The sequence below is a fragment of the Cervus canadensis genome, chromosome 23, assembly GCF_019320065.1.
Source record: "Cervus canadensis isolate Bull #8, Minnesota chromosome 23, ASM1932006v1, whole genome shotgun sequence".
NCBI classification, from domain to species: domain Eukaryota; kingdom Metazoa; phylum Chordata; class Mammalia; order Artiodactyla; family Cervidae; genus Cervus; species Cervus canadensis.
Window position 1 is genome coordinate 8167943 of NC_057408.1, and position 20520 is coordinate 8188462.

The window sequence follows — 20520 nt, forward strand, 5'->3', positions numbered from 1 at the left end:
CAGTCTTATTTTACTAGCTCTTTGTTATGAGTTTTGACACTAAATGGTAAAGTGTCAAGGGGAAAGACTTTAGTATACAAGGTTCATGGGAATGGCATAAACTTGAACTCCCCAGAAATCCTGCAACATTTATTTGTAGGCCCTTCCAGTCCGCTTGCATCCCAGAGTGAGCCTCTGAGATCTTGCCTTATGTGCAGAGTCAACAGGAAGTGAGGAAAGAACCTCTGGATCCACTTTACCGCTCTCGCTTGTTAAGTAAAGGTTGTGACTCAAAGTATTCACGTGGGAATCATCTTTTCCTGTGGCTTTCATTTCCTAGGGAACGAGCAGTGAACACGTCGCAGCCCGGGTCCCTCCAGTTTACCGTGGGAAACCTGAAGCCAGAAGCCATGTACACCTTCCGAGTCGTAGCCTACAACCAGTGGGGGCCTGGGGAGAGCTCTCAGCCCATCAAGGTGGCCACCCAGCCTGAGCGTGAGTATGAGACGGGAAGGGCCAAGTTAGGGAGTGCTCATTTTCGTTGGCGCTGTCTTTGAACCCGTTCATAGTAGTTTACTAAAGTGACAAAATAGAAGGAAGATTTCTGGAGCAACACATTTACCCTGAAGGCTTTTAAAGATAAGAGAACTTTTTAACAAAATGGCCTCCTCACTTTGGCCGGGTCTGCAGAGCAACAAATTAACAACTGTGGAGGCCTGATCCATCCATCCGGTCTACATATCCACTCCCCAGTGAGTGAGTGACTCCACCCGCCAGTACTTCATCATCAGCATTGGGGTTCAGCCTCTTGCACTGATTTTTTTCAGATTTTTCTGAGTTTGTGTATGAGAAGTATTATATCAGAGAAAAAGAACAATGGTATAGGACTTCTCAATTCAGGAACTTGCTCATTCACTGAATGCCCTCCAGAAGCTTCCAAAAGCAAACCCAGATTCAAAAAATCAATAATTTCTACTGGGCAATCTCACTATCCTATAATGTAAATCACTATATTAAGCTCCACAAACAAAATAATGCTGCTAAATGTTCTCTGACCCAATTATAATTTAGTGATTTCTACTTTTATCATGGCACAAACAGCCCTCAAACTATACTTTTGAAAGAGATTTCTGTATTTCTTAAAACATTTTGAATTTTCTACTAAATTTCTAATGTTATTTGGAAAGACTGATTGCCAATGAGTAGTTTGCCAACTTTATTTTGTTAAGAGTTTTTAAAAAATTGTAATTAACCATTAAATGAACTAAATGACTACTTGTAACAAAGTACATTATTTAGACATTTAGACACCTAGTTTCATCTACTCCTGTTTTTTTTTTTTTTAATGATGCTGTTTTATTTGTATTCCCGATCATTTTATTTAAAACTATATCTAATTTCAAAATCACCTCACATGCTTTTGGAAGAACATGAAGTAGAAAATATTTTAATTGGCAAATAAGAGAAAATAATCTTTGGATTAGGTCACGTGTTAGGGATTTGAAATCAGCAAGTTAAAGAAGGGCAAGCACAGGCTCTCTGAGAGGTAGTCTGGGTGCTGGTACCAAGCTCTACTCTGGGCAGAATCCCAGTTCCTTTTTTCATGTAGCTAAGACTTCAAAAGACCAGATGAGAAGAGATTGGAATAAAGTATTTGTTGGGGGCGAGGAGAAGACTAAGCTTTACAAGTCTGAGAGAGATTTGCATCACAGAAATAAAACCTCACACAGCATCTTTAAAGGCATAACAATGTGCGGATTTCAGGTCATGTATAGAAAATGTAGGCACCCAAGCAGCACCAGCTAAATCGTTTGCAGAATCCAGAAGCTACAGCAGCACATTAATCCATGCTGCGCGGGGGACCCTCCATAGTCATGTGCCAGCAACGGTGGTCCTGCTTCAGGTTTCTCTTCTAAAGAAGGTTTTGTTGCTCTTTGGGTTTAAATCACTAGATAATGCTGATTTCCACTTCATAGTGTTAATGGTCACATATAATTTGAGTCATCAGTTTTCTCATTGACTTTCTCTTTATAGATCATACACACACACACACACACACACATATATGTATGTATATATAGAGAGAGATAATCAATGACTTTTATAAATATTTTGTATTTTTAATCAATAAACCGGAATAAAAACAAATTAGGTCTATATCATATGTATATATGTTTAAATGGTATATGCCATGTTGTGTATACAGACTGATAGTTGAAAAACCCATAAAAATTCTCTAAAAAGATCTTGTTCAGTTTTCTTATGGTAGAATTTAAACTTTAAAAGCGTGTTCATTTTCAGAAGATCCAATTTCTATGGATTGTCTGAATCCTTTGCTTCCTAATTCAACTATTATCCCTGGGATTGTTTTTGTGTACTTTTCTGGGCTGACTGGCTATGATTACATTACATTGCTGATAAAAATTCTACAGTCAGCCTCATTTCTAAGACTGAGCAATGCTATTTTTCTTCTATCAATACCATTTTTCCTAAGTATCCAACTTGAAAATCAATTTCCAGAATTTTTTTTTAAAGGCCAACCTTTCCAAGTCAAGAGATAAGAAAGTCTTCCACTTGGAAACTAACTAATAGCAATACCTCATTTCATTAAGAAAAAAAAAAAGTACTCACGATACAACATTTTTGGTATAATTAATAATAAAAAAAATCAGTCTGTGATTATTTGTATGACACATATGGCATTAACTTTTATAAAGCACAAGCAATGACATAATTCAACTGACAAGTATATTTAATGAATATCCACTGTGTGAGACACATTAAGAAAGCATACCTATGTAATGAAGTAATAGCACTTAAAGCTCTAAGAAGCTTCTTGAGGAAGCAAATGTTTTAAATACGTAACAATAATAAAATAGATAAGGAAACTTGTAAGAACTTGTTCAATGAAGTATTAAAAATCTGAATCGCAGATTTGCTTATGAGCCCCTTACCTGTGATGGCCTAGGGCGTATGCTCAGCCTCTGTGTGCGGTGCCAAATTGAATCTTGGAGACAGAGTTTTCGGTGAATTAGAAAAGAATAGTTTTATTGCTTTGCCAGTCAAAGGGGGGCACAGTGGGCTCCTGCCCTCAAAAACTATGTGTCCCCACCCAGAGGAGTTTGCTGAGGAGCTTTATGTTCAAGAGTGTAGGTGCTTGCATTCCTTTTTATCTCTTCTCTTGATATAATCTTGATGAGCTGGTTCCTTTAGCCTGGCCACAAGTGGTCTTCGGGCTTCCCTCGTGGCGCTATTGGTAAAGAACTCACCTGCCAATGCAGGAGATGCCAGTTTGTTCTCTGGGTCAGGAAGATCCCCTTGCAGGAGCGCATGGCAGCCCACTCCAGTATTCTTGCCTGGAGAACCCATGGACAGAGGAGCTTGGTGGGCTACAATCCACGGGGTCGCAAAGAGTTAGACACAACTGAAGTGACTTAGCACACACGCACTCGCGAGTGGTCTTCTCCCGTATGAATAATGCTGACATCTTCCATTTGCTGGGTTTTAATTCCATAAAGGACTTAAAGGCATTGTTGCATGTAGCCCTTGAGGCAAAACCAGGCCCCTGCCCCAAAGATGCAATGTTGTTTCTTAGCCCTTTCTTCCTTGTCTTTGCATCCCTTTCCTTCCTGGGGAGGCTGGGATCTGTTCCCTACAGGGAACAGGTCGGGGGGCGGGGGGTAGTGGTGGGGGGTGGAATGGAAACGATGGGAAGGCTCTGTGTCCTCCGTGTCCAGGAGCCCCACAGGATCCTGCTTGGTTTCACGTACTACCTAGGTGATTTTTATGCCTAAATCATATTGTGCCTGCCTCCTCAAATAAGTGCTTTGTTACAAAGACAGCCACCTTGATCCTTTATATATCATCCATTGTTCCTCATTCAGAAACTAGTCTGATAACTTTATAGAAAACCACACGGGGCACTGGTCTCTGTAAGCATTTACTTAAAATTTAGCATAAACGATAATAAGGCATAAAATAAAATTAAAAACACGAATGAATAAAATCTGTTGCTTGTTGGTATTATCGTCACATGCAAGTTATATTTCCTCCAGAAAATGAAAGTGGAAAATTATCCTGTTTTTGACACATGAAAGTGTCTTAATTTTTCCACTAAGGGCAGTGATAGTGGCCTTAGAATGCTAACCATATTTTGGCCTTTAATGACAACAATTGTTTTACTAAATCACCTCTCTTCTTAGCACTGTATGGAGTAAGAATTATTTCCTTTGCAGGAAAGGAATTAGGAAAGGAAAGGAATTATTTCCTTTCCATTGTTTATTAGAGGGTGACCTGATTGTGTTTCATTGAGAACTTTTCTTGGCTATTAATCTCTTACTGAGTAGCTAGGTAGACAGGAATAGTTCAGCCTAGATACACAGTACCTTTAGAATAGCTTTTTACATATGCAAAACAGCCACCTCCTTCAATTCATTTAGATTAAGAGTCTTGTGGTGCTCACTCGCTGCCTTTATTACAGATATTAGGATAAATAAATAATGTTACCGTGACTAATAGGTAGGGCATGTGTATTTTATCTTCTGTGTTAACACAAAAATGCCACTTAGGCAATTTAAGACTATTTCTAGGGTAAGGAGCACTTCATCTTCCCTAAGCCTATTCAATAAAACACCGATTTCTGAGTAAGAGCCAGCATCCTAGAGATCCCGTCTTCATTGCCCCCTTCCCTCCCCTCCTGTGCTGTTTCTTCTCTCCCACCCCTTCCTCCCCTGTCTTTTTCCTCCTCTTTCTCTTCTCTCTTAGCTTCTTATAAGCTCATCTCTCTATGTTTTTTAGAGAAAGTTCAAAGGCTGAGTTTATTACTTGGTTAGGATTTCAGAATCTAGAGGCAGAGGCAGGGGGGATGTTTTCATTTTTCTCTCCCTGAGAAAATGATCTTATCTTTTGAAAATGGGTCCCGTCTGGGTATGCAATTGCTTGCTCATTTTATCACGGTTTTTCCAAATGTGATGTAGTAATTGTACACTAAAATGACATAGCTTTTATACAAATTGAATTTCAAGTTTTTCATATTATTTGAAAATATAAACTCTATTATGAAAACCATATTCTCAAGGAATCAACCCTGATAGAAAATATGTCTGAAATATGAATCAGCCAGCAGCTGTTTCTAAAAGTGCATACATACTGCAGTAATCATTTAGAGAGATCACCAGCCCAAGATCCAGTTTATGAAATAATCACCCAGAATACAAAAGCTTGATTTATAGGAAGGTTTGTGTCTCCTGATTATATCTTCCTTTGGCTAACTCCTTGCTCCTTCCCTCTGCTTTTATGGTGTATAATTTCTCCACTGTATTATCAGCCGGATTTAAGTCCCTGTCTCCTTAAGACTTGTCTAATCTTTTCATGCCACATGTGGAGGATTTTTGAATTATTATTTGGGGTCCTTTAAGATGCTGTTAAGGCAGTTTAATCTTAAAGGATGTTAAAATGGACCACATAATGTCTGGAGGCTCGCGTTAGAGTGGGGAGCCTACTTGCTAGACCACAACCCAATTATCCACAAAACCCTTTTAGAGTTAAGTGTTGTAAGTAACATTCTTAGTCCATTATATTTTTTACACTGAAAAGACGAGTGAAAGCAACCACCAAATTGAGTGACTTTAGGATATATTATCTAGAGGAGTAGATATATTTGCCTTTTTCATCCATCCCTGGGTCTTTTTTTTTTTTCTTTTTATTCTAAAAAGACTCTTCTTGTATAGTTGTTACAGAACTTGAAAAGTCTCTGAATATTATGTCTCCACATATTACTGCCTATATCTTAGGAGAATTGTCTTAATCTTTCTAAGATTTTTTTTGTCATGTGGATCATTTTTAGTCTTTATGGAATTTGTTACAATTTGTTGCTTGTTTCATGTTTTGATTTTTTGGTCATGAGGCACGTGGGATCTTAGCCTGAACCTCAGATCGAACCCGCACTCCCTGCATTGAAACTGGGCCACCAGGGGCATCCCAAGTTTCTTAATCCTTGAAACCTCATTGTCCTTGATTATAAGTTGGAGATAGTATTTACTCCTCCTCTTTATTCTGAAAGCTCAGCCTCTTTGTACACAGGTGCCAAATCAAACCTTGGAGATAAGAGCTTTTGGTGAAGTAGAAAAGAATAGCTTTATCGCTTTGCCAGGCAAAGAAGGACCCAGTGGTCTCCTGCCTCGGTGAAAAACTGTGTGTCCCAACCCAAGAGGACTTGACAAGGAGTTTCACAGCAACAGTTCAAGGGTGGTGAAACCGTTTACCTCAGATTGGGACTTGAACACACGTGGCTGGGATTCGAACCAGCCAAAAACCTGCTTGGGACTGGAACCCACGTGGCTAGGACTCAAACCCAGCCAAACCCGTGGTACCTGGTTTCAGGGCCTAATAAAGCTCAGGTTCTTGATGTCTCGTTGCAGAAAAAATTCAGGGAGAGACAAACTGACAGGTAAGAAGTGGGTTTATTCAGATTCAGAGAAGCACACGCCACAGACAGTGTGTGAGCCATCCCAGAGGGCGAGTGTGGCCGCAGAATGTGGCCTGCTTAGTTTTTATAGGCTGGGTAATTTCATATGCTAATGAGTGGGAGGGGTATTCTGACTGTTTTTCGGAAGGGATGGAAATTTCCGGGATTTGGTCCAACGCCCACCCCTTGGTCTTTTTACAGCCTTGGAACTGTCATGGCATCTCTGGGTGTGTCATTTCACTTGGTGATTTGAGGATCACGATCTGGTCTTGTCTGCCATCTTGGTCCCATTTGATTCTAACTGGTTTATGTTGTGTCCTTGGGCTATGTCATTCTTTCAAAAGTCGTGTCCTCCCCTTTTCCCTCCTGTTAATTGGTTTGCTGCACACTAGGGCATGTGCATTTCAGACTGTCTTGTTGACCATGATGGCTACTCCATTTCTTTGAAGGGATTCCTGCCCACAGTAGTAGATATAATGGTCATCTGAGTTAAATTCACCCATTCCAGTCCATTTTACTTCGCTGATCCCTAGAATGTCGATGTTCACTCTTGCCATCTCCTATTTGACCACTTCCAATTTGCCTTGATTCATGGACCTAACATTCCAGGTTCCTGTGCAATATTGCTCTTTACAGCAGCGGACCTTGCTTCTATCACCAGTCATATCCACAGCTGGGTATTGTTTTTGCTTTGGCTCCATCCCTTCATTCTTTCTGGAGTTATTTCTCCACTGATCTCCAGTAGCATACTGGGCACCTACTGACCTGGGGAGTTCCTCTTTCAGTATCCTATCATTTTGCCTTTTCATACTGTTCATGGGGTTCTCAAGGCAAGAGTACTGAAGTGGTTTGCCATTCCCTTCTCCGGTGGACCACATTCTGTCAGACCTCTCCACCATGACCCGTCCGTCTTGGGCGGCCCCACACGGCATGGCTTAGTTTCATTGATTTAGACAAGGCTGTGGTCCTGTGATCAGATTGGCTAGTTTTCTGTGATTATGGTTTTAGTGTGCCTGCCCCCTGATGCCCTCTCGCAACACCTACCGTCTTACTTGGGTTTCTCTTACCTTGGACGTGGGTATCTCTTTACGGCTGCTCCAGGAAACAGCAGCCGCTGCTCATTACCTTGGACGAGGGGTATCTCCTCACGGCCGCCCCTCCTGACCTTGAACGTGGAGGAGCTCCTCTCCATCCTCCTGCACCCGCGCAGCCGCTGCTCCTTAGATGGGGGGTTGCTCCTCTCGGCTGCTGCCTCAGACCTCGGGCAACCCCTGACCTGACCAGTAACAATGAAGAAGCTGAAGTTGAACAGTTCTATGAAGACCTACAAGACCTTTTAGAACTAACACCAAAAAAAGATGTCCTTTTCATTGTAGGGGACTGGAATGCAAAAGTAGGAAATCAAGAAACACCTGGGGTAAGTAACAGGCAAATTTGGCCTTGGAGTATGGAATGAAGCAGGGCAAAGGCTAATAGAGTTTTGCCAAGAGAACGCACTGGTCATAGCAAACACCCTCTTCCAACAGCACAAGATAAGACTCTACACATGGACATCACCAGATGGTCAACATTGAAATCAGATTGATTATATTCTTTGCAGCCAAAGTTGGAGAAGCTCTATACAGTCAGCAAAAACAAGACCAGGAGCTGACTGTGGCTCAGACCATGAACTCCTTATTGCCAAATTCAGACTTAAATTGAAGAAAGTAGGGAAAACCACTAGACCATTCAGGTATGACCTAAATCAAATCCCTTATGACTATACAGTGGAAGTGAGAAATAGATTTAAGGGACTAGATCTGATAGAGTGCCTGATGAACTATGGATGGAGGTTCGTGACATTGTACAGGAGACAGGGATCAAGACCATCCCCATGGAAAAGAAATATAAAAAGGCAAAATGGTTGTCTGAGGAGGCCTTACAAATAGCTGTGGAAAGAAGAGAAGCAAAAAGCAAAGGAGGAAAGGAAAGATATTCCCATTTGAATGCAGAGTCCCAAAGAATAGCAAGGAGAGATAAGAAAGCCTTCCTCAGTGATCAATGCAAAGAAATAGAGGAAAACAACAGAATGGAAAAGACTAGAGATCTCTTAAAAAAAAAAACTAGAGATACCAAGGGAACATTCTGTGCAAAGATGGGCTCGATAAAGGACAGAAATGGTATGGACCTAACAGAAGCAGAAGATATTAAGAAGAGGTGGCAAGAATACACAGAAGAACTGTACAAAAAAGATCTTCATGACCCAGATAATCATGATGGTGTGATCACTCACCTAGAGCCAGACATCCTGGAATGTGAAGTCACGTGGGCCTTAGAAAGCATCACTATGAACAAAGCTAGTGGAGGTGATGGAATTCCATTTGAGCTGTTTCAAATCCTGAAAGATGATGCTGTGAAGGTGCTGCATTCAATGTGCCAGCAAATTTGGAAAACTCAGCAGTGGCCACAGGACTGGAAAATGTCAGTTTTCATTCCAATCCCTAAGAAAGGCAACCCCAAAGAATGCTCAAACTACCACACAATTGCACTCATCTCACACGCTAGTAAAGTAATGCTCAACATTCTCCAAGCCAGCTTCAGCAATATATGAACCGTGAACTTCCAGATGTTCAAGCTGGTTTTAGAAAAGGCAGAGGAACCAGAGATCAAATTGCCAACGTCCGCTGGATCATCAAGAAAGCAAGAGAGTTCCAGAAAAACATCTACTTCTTCTTTATTGACTATGCCAAAGCCTTTGACTGTGTGGATCACAATAAACTGTGAAAAATTCTGAAGGAGATGGGAATACCAGACCACCTGACCTGCTGCTTGAGAAATCTGTATGCAGGTCAGGAAGCAACAGTTAGAACTGGACATGGAACAACAGACTGGTTCCAAGTAGCAAAAGGAGTACATCAAGGCTGTATATTGTCACCCTGCTTATTTAACTTATATGCAGAGTACATCAAGAGAAACTCTGGGCTGGAGGAAGCACAAGCTGGAATCAAGATTGCCGGGAGAAATATCAATAACCTCAGATATGCAGATGACAGCACCTTTATGGCAGAGAGTGAAGAGGAACTTAAAAGCCTCTTGATGAAGGTGGAAGAGGAGAGTGAAAAAGTTGACTTACAGCTCAACATTCAGAAAACTAAGATCATGGCATCTGGTCCCATCACTTCATGGGAAATAGATGGGGAGACAGTGGCAAACTTTATTTTTTTGGGCTCCAAAATCACTGCAGGTGGTGACTGCAGCCATGAAATTAAAAGACGCTTACTCCTTGGAAGGAAAGTTATGACCAACCTAGATAGCATATTAAAAAGCAGAGACATTACTTTGCCAACAAAGGTCCGTCTAGTCAAGGCTATTGTTTTTCCAGTGGTCATGTATGGATGTGAGAATGGGACTGTGAAGAAAGCTCAGTGCTGAAAAATTGATGCTTTTGAACTGTGGTGTTGGAGAAGACTCTTGAGAGTCCCTTGGACTGCAAGGAGATCCAACCAGTCCATCCTAAAGGAGATCAGTCCTGGGTGTTCATTGGAAGGACTGATGCTGAAACTGAAACTACAATATTTTGGCCACCTCATTCGAAGAGTTGACTCATTGGAAAAGACCTTGATGCTGGGAAGGATTGGGGGCAGGAGGAGAAGCGGACGTCAGAGGATGAGATGGCTGGATGACATCACCGACTTGATGGGCATGAGTTTGAGTAAACTCCGGGAGTTGGTGATGGATAGGGAGGCCTGGTGTGCTGCAATTCATGGGGTCGCAAAGAGTCAGACATGACTGAATTGAGGGCATGAGCAGGGTCTCAGGTTGACAGTCTTCTCATCTTGATGAGCTTTTGAGGTCCTGTGAATCTTGTCTCAGCTGATTTCTTGGCTGTTCCTCCCTTGATTATCAATTATTCCAATCTGCCATTTGAAACTCAGCAAAGGCCATGGAGGCTGGAGTCTTGCCTACGAGAAATGGGACAAAAAGTCTTCCATGTCCATGAGCCGCACAGAGTCCTTCTCAGGTTCATTACCAGATTGTAAAAATGAAATGTTATAATCTATGGGAAGCCCCCAAGTCTTACCTGGCATCTAGTTTGCAATCAATAGAAAGAGGTTTCCTGTCCCTAATGGGATCAAATGGAAACATAATTCCAACTGCCTTGCACTTGCAACTAAAGTGGGACACTGAGTAGTGTAATCATAAGGTAATAAAGCTAATACAATACCTTATCGATAGTTTGTATTTGGCTTGATTACTATGTAATCAACCATTTATGGATTTTATTACTTTCCCTGCAATCATCCTATCCCTGTTAGGAGGCTGTTGCAGACTCGTTTGTTGTCTAATTTTGCTTCTTGGACATCTTCACATCCCTAACTAAATTTTGAAGCTTTATGAGCAGAAAACACTCTATTATCCCATAAAATGTGACACAGCATTGCCATTTTGTGAATAGCTAGTTGGTTAACATTTGCTGATAGAATGTGATTTGTACTTAATGTGTGGCAAACATAATATGTATCAGTAATATTCATTCATCATGATTCTATAAATTAAGCAAACCAACTAAATCACAGTTCTGTCTAGCTCTTTTTTTTTTTTTTTTAAGTCACTTACTCTGGTTTCCAATTATTAACTGCCCTGTGTGGTGATTTGAGTGGCTATTCGGGACAATGATGGAGGCAAAGTTGACTGTGAACCCATCAGCTGGTCCAGTTTTGTGTCATATACATGGCAATAGACTAGCGGTAGAAAGAAAGAAATTGAAGCGCTGGCATTCTATCTTTGTAGGTAACATACAAATGCTGGTAGAATTTCAAAATTCTTTCACTGCAGAAATGTCTTCAGGTACTACAAGATGGAAGACATCAAAGGCTTATGCTGTGGCATTCCCAGCAACAGAAGCTAAAGGAACCCATTCCGATTCGGTGGTCAATTAGCGAGGCATTATGTCTTCTACAATGATGTATATTAGTGGAAGAATCAGAGGTAGACTTTTGAAGATGGTTTGTTTAATCGTGTTAGAAAAGTTTAAAGCAAAGGTGAGTCATTCTGTACCTATTCATCATTTATTCATTCAGTTAGTCATTCAAAATGATTGTTTTATGCCAAGTCCTAGACTTCCATGGTCCAGTACAGTCACCATTAGCTACATGTATCAATTTGCATTTCAACATATTGATGTAAAATAAAATTAAAAATTCAGGCACACTAACCACAACGGTCAAATAGCACTTAAAATTTAAACAGGATTAAAAGCTAAAAATCCAGCGCCTCGTCAGTCACATTTCAGAAGTTCATGTGTGATTATTGGTTACTGCATGGGCCAGCACAGAGTCACTGCTATTATCGCAGAAAATTCTGTTGGGCACACTGATCGAGACTCATTAGTAAAGAGGATACAAAAGCAAGTCAGATAATATCCTGACTACCAAGGAACTAGTAGTCTAACAGTTTTAAGCAGAACTCACTAAAAGCACATTTAATAGATTACTCCTCTTTGAATGTTGAAAAAGTTCTTTATGCATTGAGTTAATATAAAATATTTCTTTTTAAAAGACCAGAGAATCTAGATCTTAACATATTTTCTGATTAGTTATGCAAATTTATCTCAATATTTTCTCAGTTTAAAGTATAAATATGTATGTATGTATCCTCTTTGGTGGCTCAGTGGTAAAGAATCTGCCTGCCAATGCAGGAGATGTGAGTTTGATCCCTGGGTTGTGAAGATCCCCTGGAGAAGGAAATGGCAACCCACTCCAGTATTCTTTCTTAGAAAATCCCATGGATGGGGAGCCTGGCAGGCTACAGTCCGTGGGGTTACAAAAGAGTTGGACACAACTTAGAGTCTAAAACAACAACTATATCTTTCAGTGCACAATTAACGATGAAGGACAAAAATGACTTGTTGCTTGGGTTAAACAGTGATGTAGCATAAATTCAGTTTCCCCTAAAAAAAAAAAAAATCTCTGCTGGCTCACTGTCACTCTCTCTTTGAGCACAAAGCATAACTCAGTCTCCTTCCACTGGTATAACCAAACATCTAGAGAAGTTATCTGCTCGGTGCAAAATTATAGGGAAAAAATTTTGCTACTGATTTCTCACTGATATTAGGGAGTATGAAGACAGAAGGCATGAAAGTGTCGTAGTAAGGAGATATTTCTGGAAAGTATGGATATCTAGCATGGGCTAGAAAGGTTCCAAAAATGTAGATTTCTTTTGGGTTTAATTGCTTCATTTGGTTATGTAGCTACTAAAAATGAAGATAGATTTCTTGGAAAACTGAATCAGAGCAAAATAGAGCTTGAGCATCAACAGGGAAATTGTCATCATGCTGCTGCAGCCAAATAAAACTCTACTCCAAAGATAAAACAGCTGAACTGAGCTCTTTTATGGGATCCCTTCAGTTCGATCAGACACTATGGAGAGCTGGTGTTCATGATTAGTGAAGAGTGAAGACACACTAAGACTAGAGCATTTTTTTACTGATAAGTATTTATATATTATCTCATCTTGACACCTGCTTTAATCTATGTGGTCTATAAGCAATTATCAAGCATCTACTGAGTGTCAAGACTTTTTTAAGGTGCTGTAAATAGAAAGTAAAATAAGATGGGCAAAATAGTGTCCAAATATATCAGGGATGAAATTTTTGAAGACAGTGTATGTGAAGGATAAATTGTTCTAAATCATACTGTAGGTTCAAATTTATTTCCACTCTTTAGCCTAAAGTTAGGATTATAAGGTGAAAGTGAAAGTAATTAAAGTGTCAGTAACTCAGTCATTTCTGTCTCTGTGACCCCATGGACTGTAGACCACCAGGCGCCTCTGTCCATGGAATTCTCATGGACAAGAGAATACTGGAGTGGGTAGTCATTCGTTTCTCCAGGGGATCTTCCTGACCCAAGGATCGAACCTGAATCTCTTGCATTGCAGGCAGATTCTTTTATCATCTCAGCCACCAAAGAAGCCCAAAGGATTATAAGGTATTAGTGTATAAATATTATATAATTTAATGCATAAACATGTGTGCATTTATATACATACACATACATTTCGTGTTTTAGTATGAAATATGATAGTGCTTTTTAGAAAGTATCACATGAAGAAATTTAGTTGACTATCCTTGTGATTGTTGTTGTTTAGTTGCTCAGTCGTGTCTTCCTCTTTGCAGCTCCATGGACTGTAACACACCAGGCTCCTCTATCCTTGGGAATTTTCCAGGCAAGAATACTGGAGTGGGTTGCCATTTCCTTCTCCAGGGTATCTTTCTGACCCAGGGATTGAATCCACAGCTCCTGAATTGACAGACTGGTTCTTTACCACTGCACCACCAGGGAAGTCTCATCCTCATGAGATACCCAAAATAAGTGAAATCCATTTCTAAAATCACTGTACTATTTGCCAGATTCTTTTAACTGCCGATTATATTCTGCCTGGTGTAATGTAACTTATGTGCTACACAAAAGGGTCATAATTTGTTTTGTTTTTTTTTTTTTGGTGTTTCTCAGGACAATTCTTTTATTTATTTGTTTATTTTATTAGTTGGAGGCTAATTACTTTACAATATTGTAGTGGTTTTTGCCATACATTGACATGAATCAGCCATGGATTTACATGTGTTCCCCATCCCGATCCCCCCTCCACCTCCCTCCCCATCCATCCCTTCTGGTCTTCCCAGTGCACCAGCCCCTAGCACTTGTTCTTTATGCATCCAAACCTGGGCTGGTGCCATCTTGTTTTTTCCCCCACCCAAAAAAACCCTTGGTAATATACATGTTTCGATGCTGTTTTCTCAAAACATCCCACCCTCGCCTTCTCCCACAGAGTCCAAAAGTCTGTTCTGTACATCTGTGTCTCTTTTTCTGTTTTGCATATAGGTTTATCATTACCATCTTTCTAAATTCCATATATATGTGTTAGTATGCTGTAATGTTCTTTATCTTTCTGGCTTACTTCACTCTGTATAATGGGCTCCAGTTTATCCATCTCATTAGAACTGATTCAAATGTATTCTTTTTAATGGCTGAGTAGTATTCCATGGTGTATATGTACCACAGCTTCCTTATCCATTCGTCTGCTGATGGGCATCTAGGTTGCTTCCATGTCCTGGCTATTATAAACAGTGCTGCGATGAACACTGGGGTGCACGTGTCTCTTTCAGATCTGGTTTCCTTGGTGTATATGCCCAGGAGTGGGATTGCTGGGTCATATGACTTTAACTCTTATTTTCTAACTCTAATCTTCCTGTGTTATTATGCTGTTTTGATAAAAATACTATTTCTAGTTTATAGGAACATTGCTAGGGAGAAATGTACCTACAGCTGTTCCCAATTCTATGAAAACTCTTTTTTTTTTTTAACTTTTATTTATTTATTTATTTATTTTTTATTCGTTGGAGGCTCTTTGGATCTCGGCCCAAACTTCCCACCTTGGGAAGCCCCATAGCACATCCAATATAGAATTTGAACTGGGCCAGAATTTCTGGTCACAGGACCTTTGACAAGTCCAGGGTGTAATTGAAAGATTTTAAGGTGCGTCCACACAGTTCCCTCGTAGTCCAATGGCTCAGGCTCTGTGCTTCCAATGTGGGGGGCCCAGTTTCAATCCCTGTTCAGGGCACTAGATCCTAAAGCGCCTGATGGCCACCTGATGTGAAGAGCTGACTCATTGGAAAAGACCCTGATGCTGGGAAAGATTGAGGGCAGGAGGAGAAGGCAGGGACAGAGGATGAGATGGTTGGATGGCACTTGAGCAGGCTCTGAGCTAGTGGAGGACAGAGGAGCTGGGTGTGCTGCAGTCCATGGGGCCGCAAAGAGCTGGACACGGCTTAGCGACTGAACAAGCAGCACGGCACACATTTGACGGGAGATGTTAAAACTGAAGTAGTCGGTGCCACCAGTGTCCAAGAGTAAACGATCACAGGGTTTTTATTAAAGAAACTGAAAGTCGCTCACTTGTGTCCGACTTTGCGATCCCATGGACTATCCATGGAATTCTCCAGCCAGAATACTGGAGTGGGTATCCTTTCCCTTCTCCAGGGAATCTTCCAAACCCAGGGATCAAACCCAGGTCTCCTGCATTACAAGCGAATTCTTTACCAGCTGAGTCACAAGGGAAGCCCAAGAACATTAGAGTGGGTAGCCTATCCCTTTTCCAGGGGATCTTCCCAACCCAGAAATCAAACCGGGGTCTCCTGCATTGCAAGCAGATTCTCTACCAACTGAACTATCAACTGGAAGTCAAAGAGTGAAACACTGAACCCATGATCAGTGCAAGTAACCTGTTCATTACCACCTTATTTTAATCTGTAATTACTGTTCTAGGTCTTCTGTATGAAAGGAGAGTGAAAGGTGATTAAGAACAAGGTTTCAGAATTCAGATTGAATTAGAATTCTGGCTTTTTCACTTACTAGCTAACTGGGGTAAACTGGTTTGCTAAACCACAGCTTCCTCCTATGTAAAATAGGGAGATCTTACAGCGATGTTGTAAAATTTAGAAGACAATCTATAATAGGACAAAACAGTACAACCCCAAATGACTATTCTGAGAATTAAATGAGCTGTATAATATAAAATACTTAAACCTGATCTCTGGCCCTCTGTCAGCCCTCAGTAAATGTAGCTGTTACAATCATGCGTTCCTCCATTGCTGCGTTCTAATTATTCTCATGTTGTCATATTCCTTAACACTGCATGTAATTTGTTCATGTCTATCTCTGTGCTGCTCATGTGTGTTTGAAATGTTCTCCTTCTTCTTTAGACTGTTTCATAAGTCTTTTCTATTTCTACTTTAGGATTTTAAAAGCAGAAAGCCCATTCTGGCTAATTCACCCCATGGATCCATCTGTTAGTCTTCATAAGCTCATTTTTCCTGCTCCAGATTTGTTCATGTCATTCATTCATTCTTTCATTCATTTCTTTCAACAAATAGTTATCGTGTGCCACTGGTGGGCTACCCTATATTTCTCAACACTGGGAGTTCAGCAGTACAAAACATAAAAAGACAGACAAATGCTTATGAGGTTTATATTCTAGTCATAGAAATGGACAGTAAACAAAAATAAAGCATGCAGAAGAATAAGCCACCTTAAAAACTTAAAGAATGAAAAGGATAGAGGTGATTCTAGAAAGGAAGTTTCAGGAGAGCCTTTCTGAAGAAGACAAGGGACCTTTGAGTGAATTTGGAGGGATACCAGCAGAGGTATTGGGTCTTGGGCAAAGACATGTCAGGTAGAGCTAATCAGTTCAGTTCAGTTCAGTCACTCAGTTGTGTCCGACTCTTTGTGACCCCATGGACTGCAGCACAACAGGCCTCCCTGTCCATCACCAACTCCTGGAGTTTACTCAGACTCATGTCCATTGAGTCAATGATGCCATCCAACCATCTCATCCTGTCTCATCCCCTGCAATCTTTCCCAGCATTATGGTCTTTTCAAATGAGTCAGTTCTTCGCATCAGGGGGTCAAAGTATTGGAGTTTCAGCTTCAACATCAATCCGTCCAATGAACACTCAAGACTGATTTCCTTTAGGATGGACTGGTTGGATCTCCTTGCAGTCCAAGGAACTCTCAAGACTCTTCTCCAACACCACAGTTCAAAAGCATTGATTCTTCGGCAGTCAGCTTTCTTTATAGTCCAACTCTTACATCCATACATGACTACTGGAAAAACCATAGCCTTGACTAAATAGACCTTTGTTGGCAAAGTAATGTCTCTGCTTTTTACCATGCTGTCTAGGTTTCTTCCATCTACAGTGATTTTGGAGCCCCAAAAAATAAAGTCTGCCACTGTTTTCCCCATCTATTTGCCATGAAGTGATGGAACTGGATGCCACTATCTTAGTTTCCTGAATGTTGAGCTTTAAGCCAACTTTTTCACTCTTCTCTTTCACTTTCATCGAGGCTGTTTAGTTCTTCTTTACTTTCTGCCATAAGGTTGGTGTCATCTGCATATCTGATGTTATTGCTATTTCTCCCAGCAATCTTGATTCCGGCTTGTGCTACATCCAGCCCAGCGTTTCTCATGATGTACTCTGCATAGAAGTTAACTAAGCAGGGTGACAATATACAGCCTTGACGTACTCCTTTTCCTATTTGGAACCAGTCTGTTGTTCCATGTCTAGTTCTAACTGTTGCTTCCTGACCTGCATACAGATTTCTCAGCCCCTAGTCAGAGAATTAAGATCCCACATGCCTCATTGTGCAGCCAAAATAAATAAAATGAAACAAAAACAAAAAAAAATCAAATATAAAGAAAGAAAAAGGAAAATTGACTAAAATTTCAGATCCACAGCCCAGTCTTCCTGCTGCCAAGATTTTCTGAGGACCTGATCCAAAAGGGGCCAGTTAGTGCCAAAATAAATGTTAGCCCAGAACCAGCTTTTCTGATATGTATTTTGCTTGTATTTATTAAGCAGGAGATTGAATTCTAATGGGATGTCTGCTCAGGATCACCTTATTGCTCTGAGACTGTATCAGAATTTTATCAGTGGAAACCTGGTGTTTTGGCCCAAGTGGAGATCATAGAATTCAGAAGGAATTTGCCTTTTGACTGTTAACATATCTTTGCTTTACTCTTTTTCTTATCTTGGGGAATCTTATTTGCCCCACTAACTCAGGGCATGTAAGAATCCAAAATATTTACCTGATGATCTGAAACACATTGTTAAGTTCATAAAATCCATTTTAAATAGCTGATTTCAGTCTTTGAGTTTTACAAAGAATAAATTTGGGGAGCAGGGAACTTAAGGCCAGCCATTAGATGGATCAGTACCCTGGTCCCCAGGATTGCACCTAGAGTGCTTGTCCAAGGTTGTTTGTGTAAGATGGCTCTGCTTGCCAAAAATCTATTTCCTCTACTTGAAAAGGGATAGGATCCTACACCATTAAGCAAAAGACTTGCATTGTAGGCTGAGGTAGTATCTGTATGTTGCTGTATATGTTTAAGCAGGCCACTTACCTTTTCTGTTTTTCAATTTTCTCTCCTAAAATAGTGAGTATCCTGCCTGTGTTAGTTTCCCATGTGTTACCTGTTTTAAAACAAAAATTTATTCTCTGACAGTTCCAGAGACTAGAAATCTGAACTTCAGGTGTTCCCACTGAAAGGCTTTAGAGAAAAACCTTCCCTCGTTGCTTCTTGGCTTCTGGGGGTTCTGGTAATCCTTTGGCATTTCCCGGCCTGTGGGTGCACCACGTGGCCTCCGCCCCCAGCTTCACATGCCCTCCTCCCCGCTGGGGTCATGTCCCTTCGTGTATTCTTTTTTATAAGGACACTGGATTTAGAGTACACCCGAATCCAGCATGACTTCATTTTAATCAATTACGTCTACAATGGACTTTTCTGAGTACACATGAATTAGGTGGGAGGGGATTCAACCAAGTACATACACGTCCCTAAAAATCACACAGATTGTTAGCAAGATTCCGAGTAATCTGGGTGGGGTGAGGACTGAGAAAACTGTGAAATATATATATGTTATGCTGTGCAGTGCTTAGTCACTCAGTCGTGTCCAGTTCTTTGTGATCCCAAGGACTGTAGCCCACCAGGCTCTTCTGTCCATGGGGATTCTCCAGGCAAGAATACTAGAGTGGGTAGCCGTGCCCTCCTCATGTGTATATATATATCTGTGTGTATATGTATATATTTTATTGGAATATAGTTGATTTACAATGTTGTGTTACATACAGGTGTCCAGCAAAGTGAATATCCACTCGTTTTTTTAGATTTTTTTTCCCTATATAGGCCATTGAATATATATCCCTGTGCTAGTAGGTCATTATTAGCTATCTATTTTATATATAGTCTTGTGTATATCTCAATCCCAATCTCCCAATTTATCTCCTCTACCACCCTTAATCCCTGGTAACCATAAGTGGCCCTACTTCTGTTTTGTCAATGAGCTCATTTGTTTCCTCTTTTTGTAAGAGAGAGTTAACACCTATCCTTCTCAAAATATTCCAAAAAATTGCAGAGGACGGAACACATTCAAACTCATTCTATGAGGCCAGCATTACCCTGATACCAAAACCAAGCAAAGATATCACACACACACACACACACACACAAAGGAAATTACAGACCAATATTATTGATGAATATAGTCATCAAAAATGTATACATATATTTTAAATAAAATATTTAATTAAAATTTTCATTTAAAAATAATTTTAGCTATTATCTCTCAAGGAGAGAAGTATTAACAATACCCTTAGTGCCCTTAAAATCATATTTGATATCCTCCTATTAGAGATACCAAGGGAACATTTCATGTAAAAATGGGCTCAATAAAGGACAGAAATGGTATGGACCTAACAGAAGCAGAAGATATTAAGAAGAGGTGGCAAGAATACACAGAAGAACTGTACATAAAAGATCTTCACAACCCAGATAATCATGATGGTGTGATCACTTACCTAGAGCCAGACATCCTGGAATGTTAAATCAAGTGGGCCTTAGGAAACATCACTACAAACAAAGCTAGTGGACATGACGGAATTCTAGTTGAGCCATTTCAAATTCTAAAAGATGATGCTGTAAAAGTGCTGCACTCAATATGCCAGCAAATTTGGAAAACTCAGCAGTGGCCACAGGACTGGAAAAGGTCAGTTTTCATTCCAATCCCTAAGAAAGGCAATATCAAAGAATGCTCAAACTACCACACCATTGCACTCATCTCACACGCTAGTAAAGTAATGCTCAAAATTCTCCAAGCTAGGCTTCAACAATACGTGAACCATGAACTTCTGGATGTTCAAACTGGTTTTAGAAAAGGCAGGGGAACCAGAGATCAAATTGCCAACACCTGCCAGATCATCAAGAAAGCAAGAGAGTTCCAGAAAAACATCTACTTCTGCTTTGTTGACTACACCAAAGCCTTTGACTGTGTGGATCACAATAAACTGTGGAAAATTCTGAAGGAGATGGGAATACCAGACCACCTGACCTGCTGCTTGAGAAATCTGTAAGCAGGTCAGGAAGCAACAGTTAGAACTGGACATGGAACAACAGACTGGTTCCAAATAGGAAAAGAAGTACGTCAAGGCTGTATACTGTCACCCTGCCTATTTAACTTCTATGCAGAGTACATCATGAGA

General features: G+C 40.4%; 1 protein-coding gene across 6 annotated transcripts in view; it reads left to right on the forward strand.

Moving 5' to 3' along the window:
• Positions 1-20520, forward strand: part of DCC (DCC netrin 1 receptor) — a 1219152-nt gene that overhangs the window by 845483 nt on the left and 353149 nt on the right. For all 6 annotated transcript variants that reach the window (XM_043444495.1, XM_043444496.1, XM_043444497.1 and 3 more), the window contains one exon: positions 320-474. In XM_043444495.1, coding sequence (XP_043300430.1) covers positions 320-474 — 155 coding nt within the window. The remainder of the gene's footprint in view (positions 1-319; positions 475-20520) is intronic.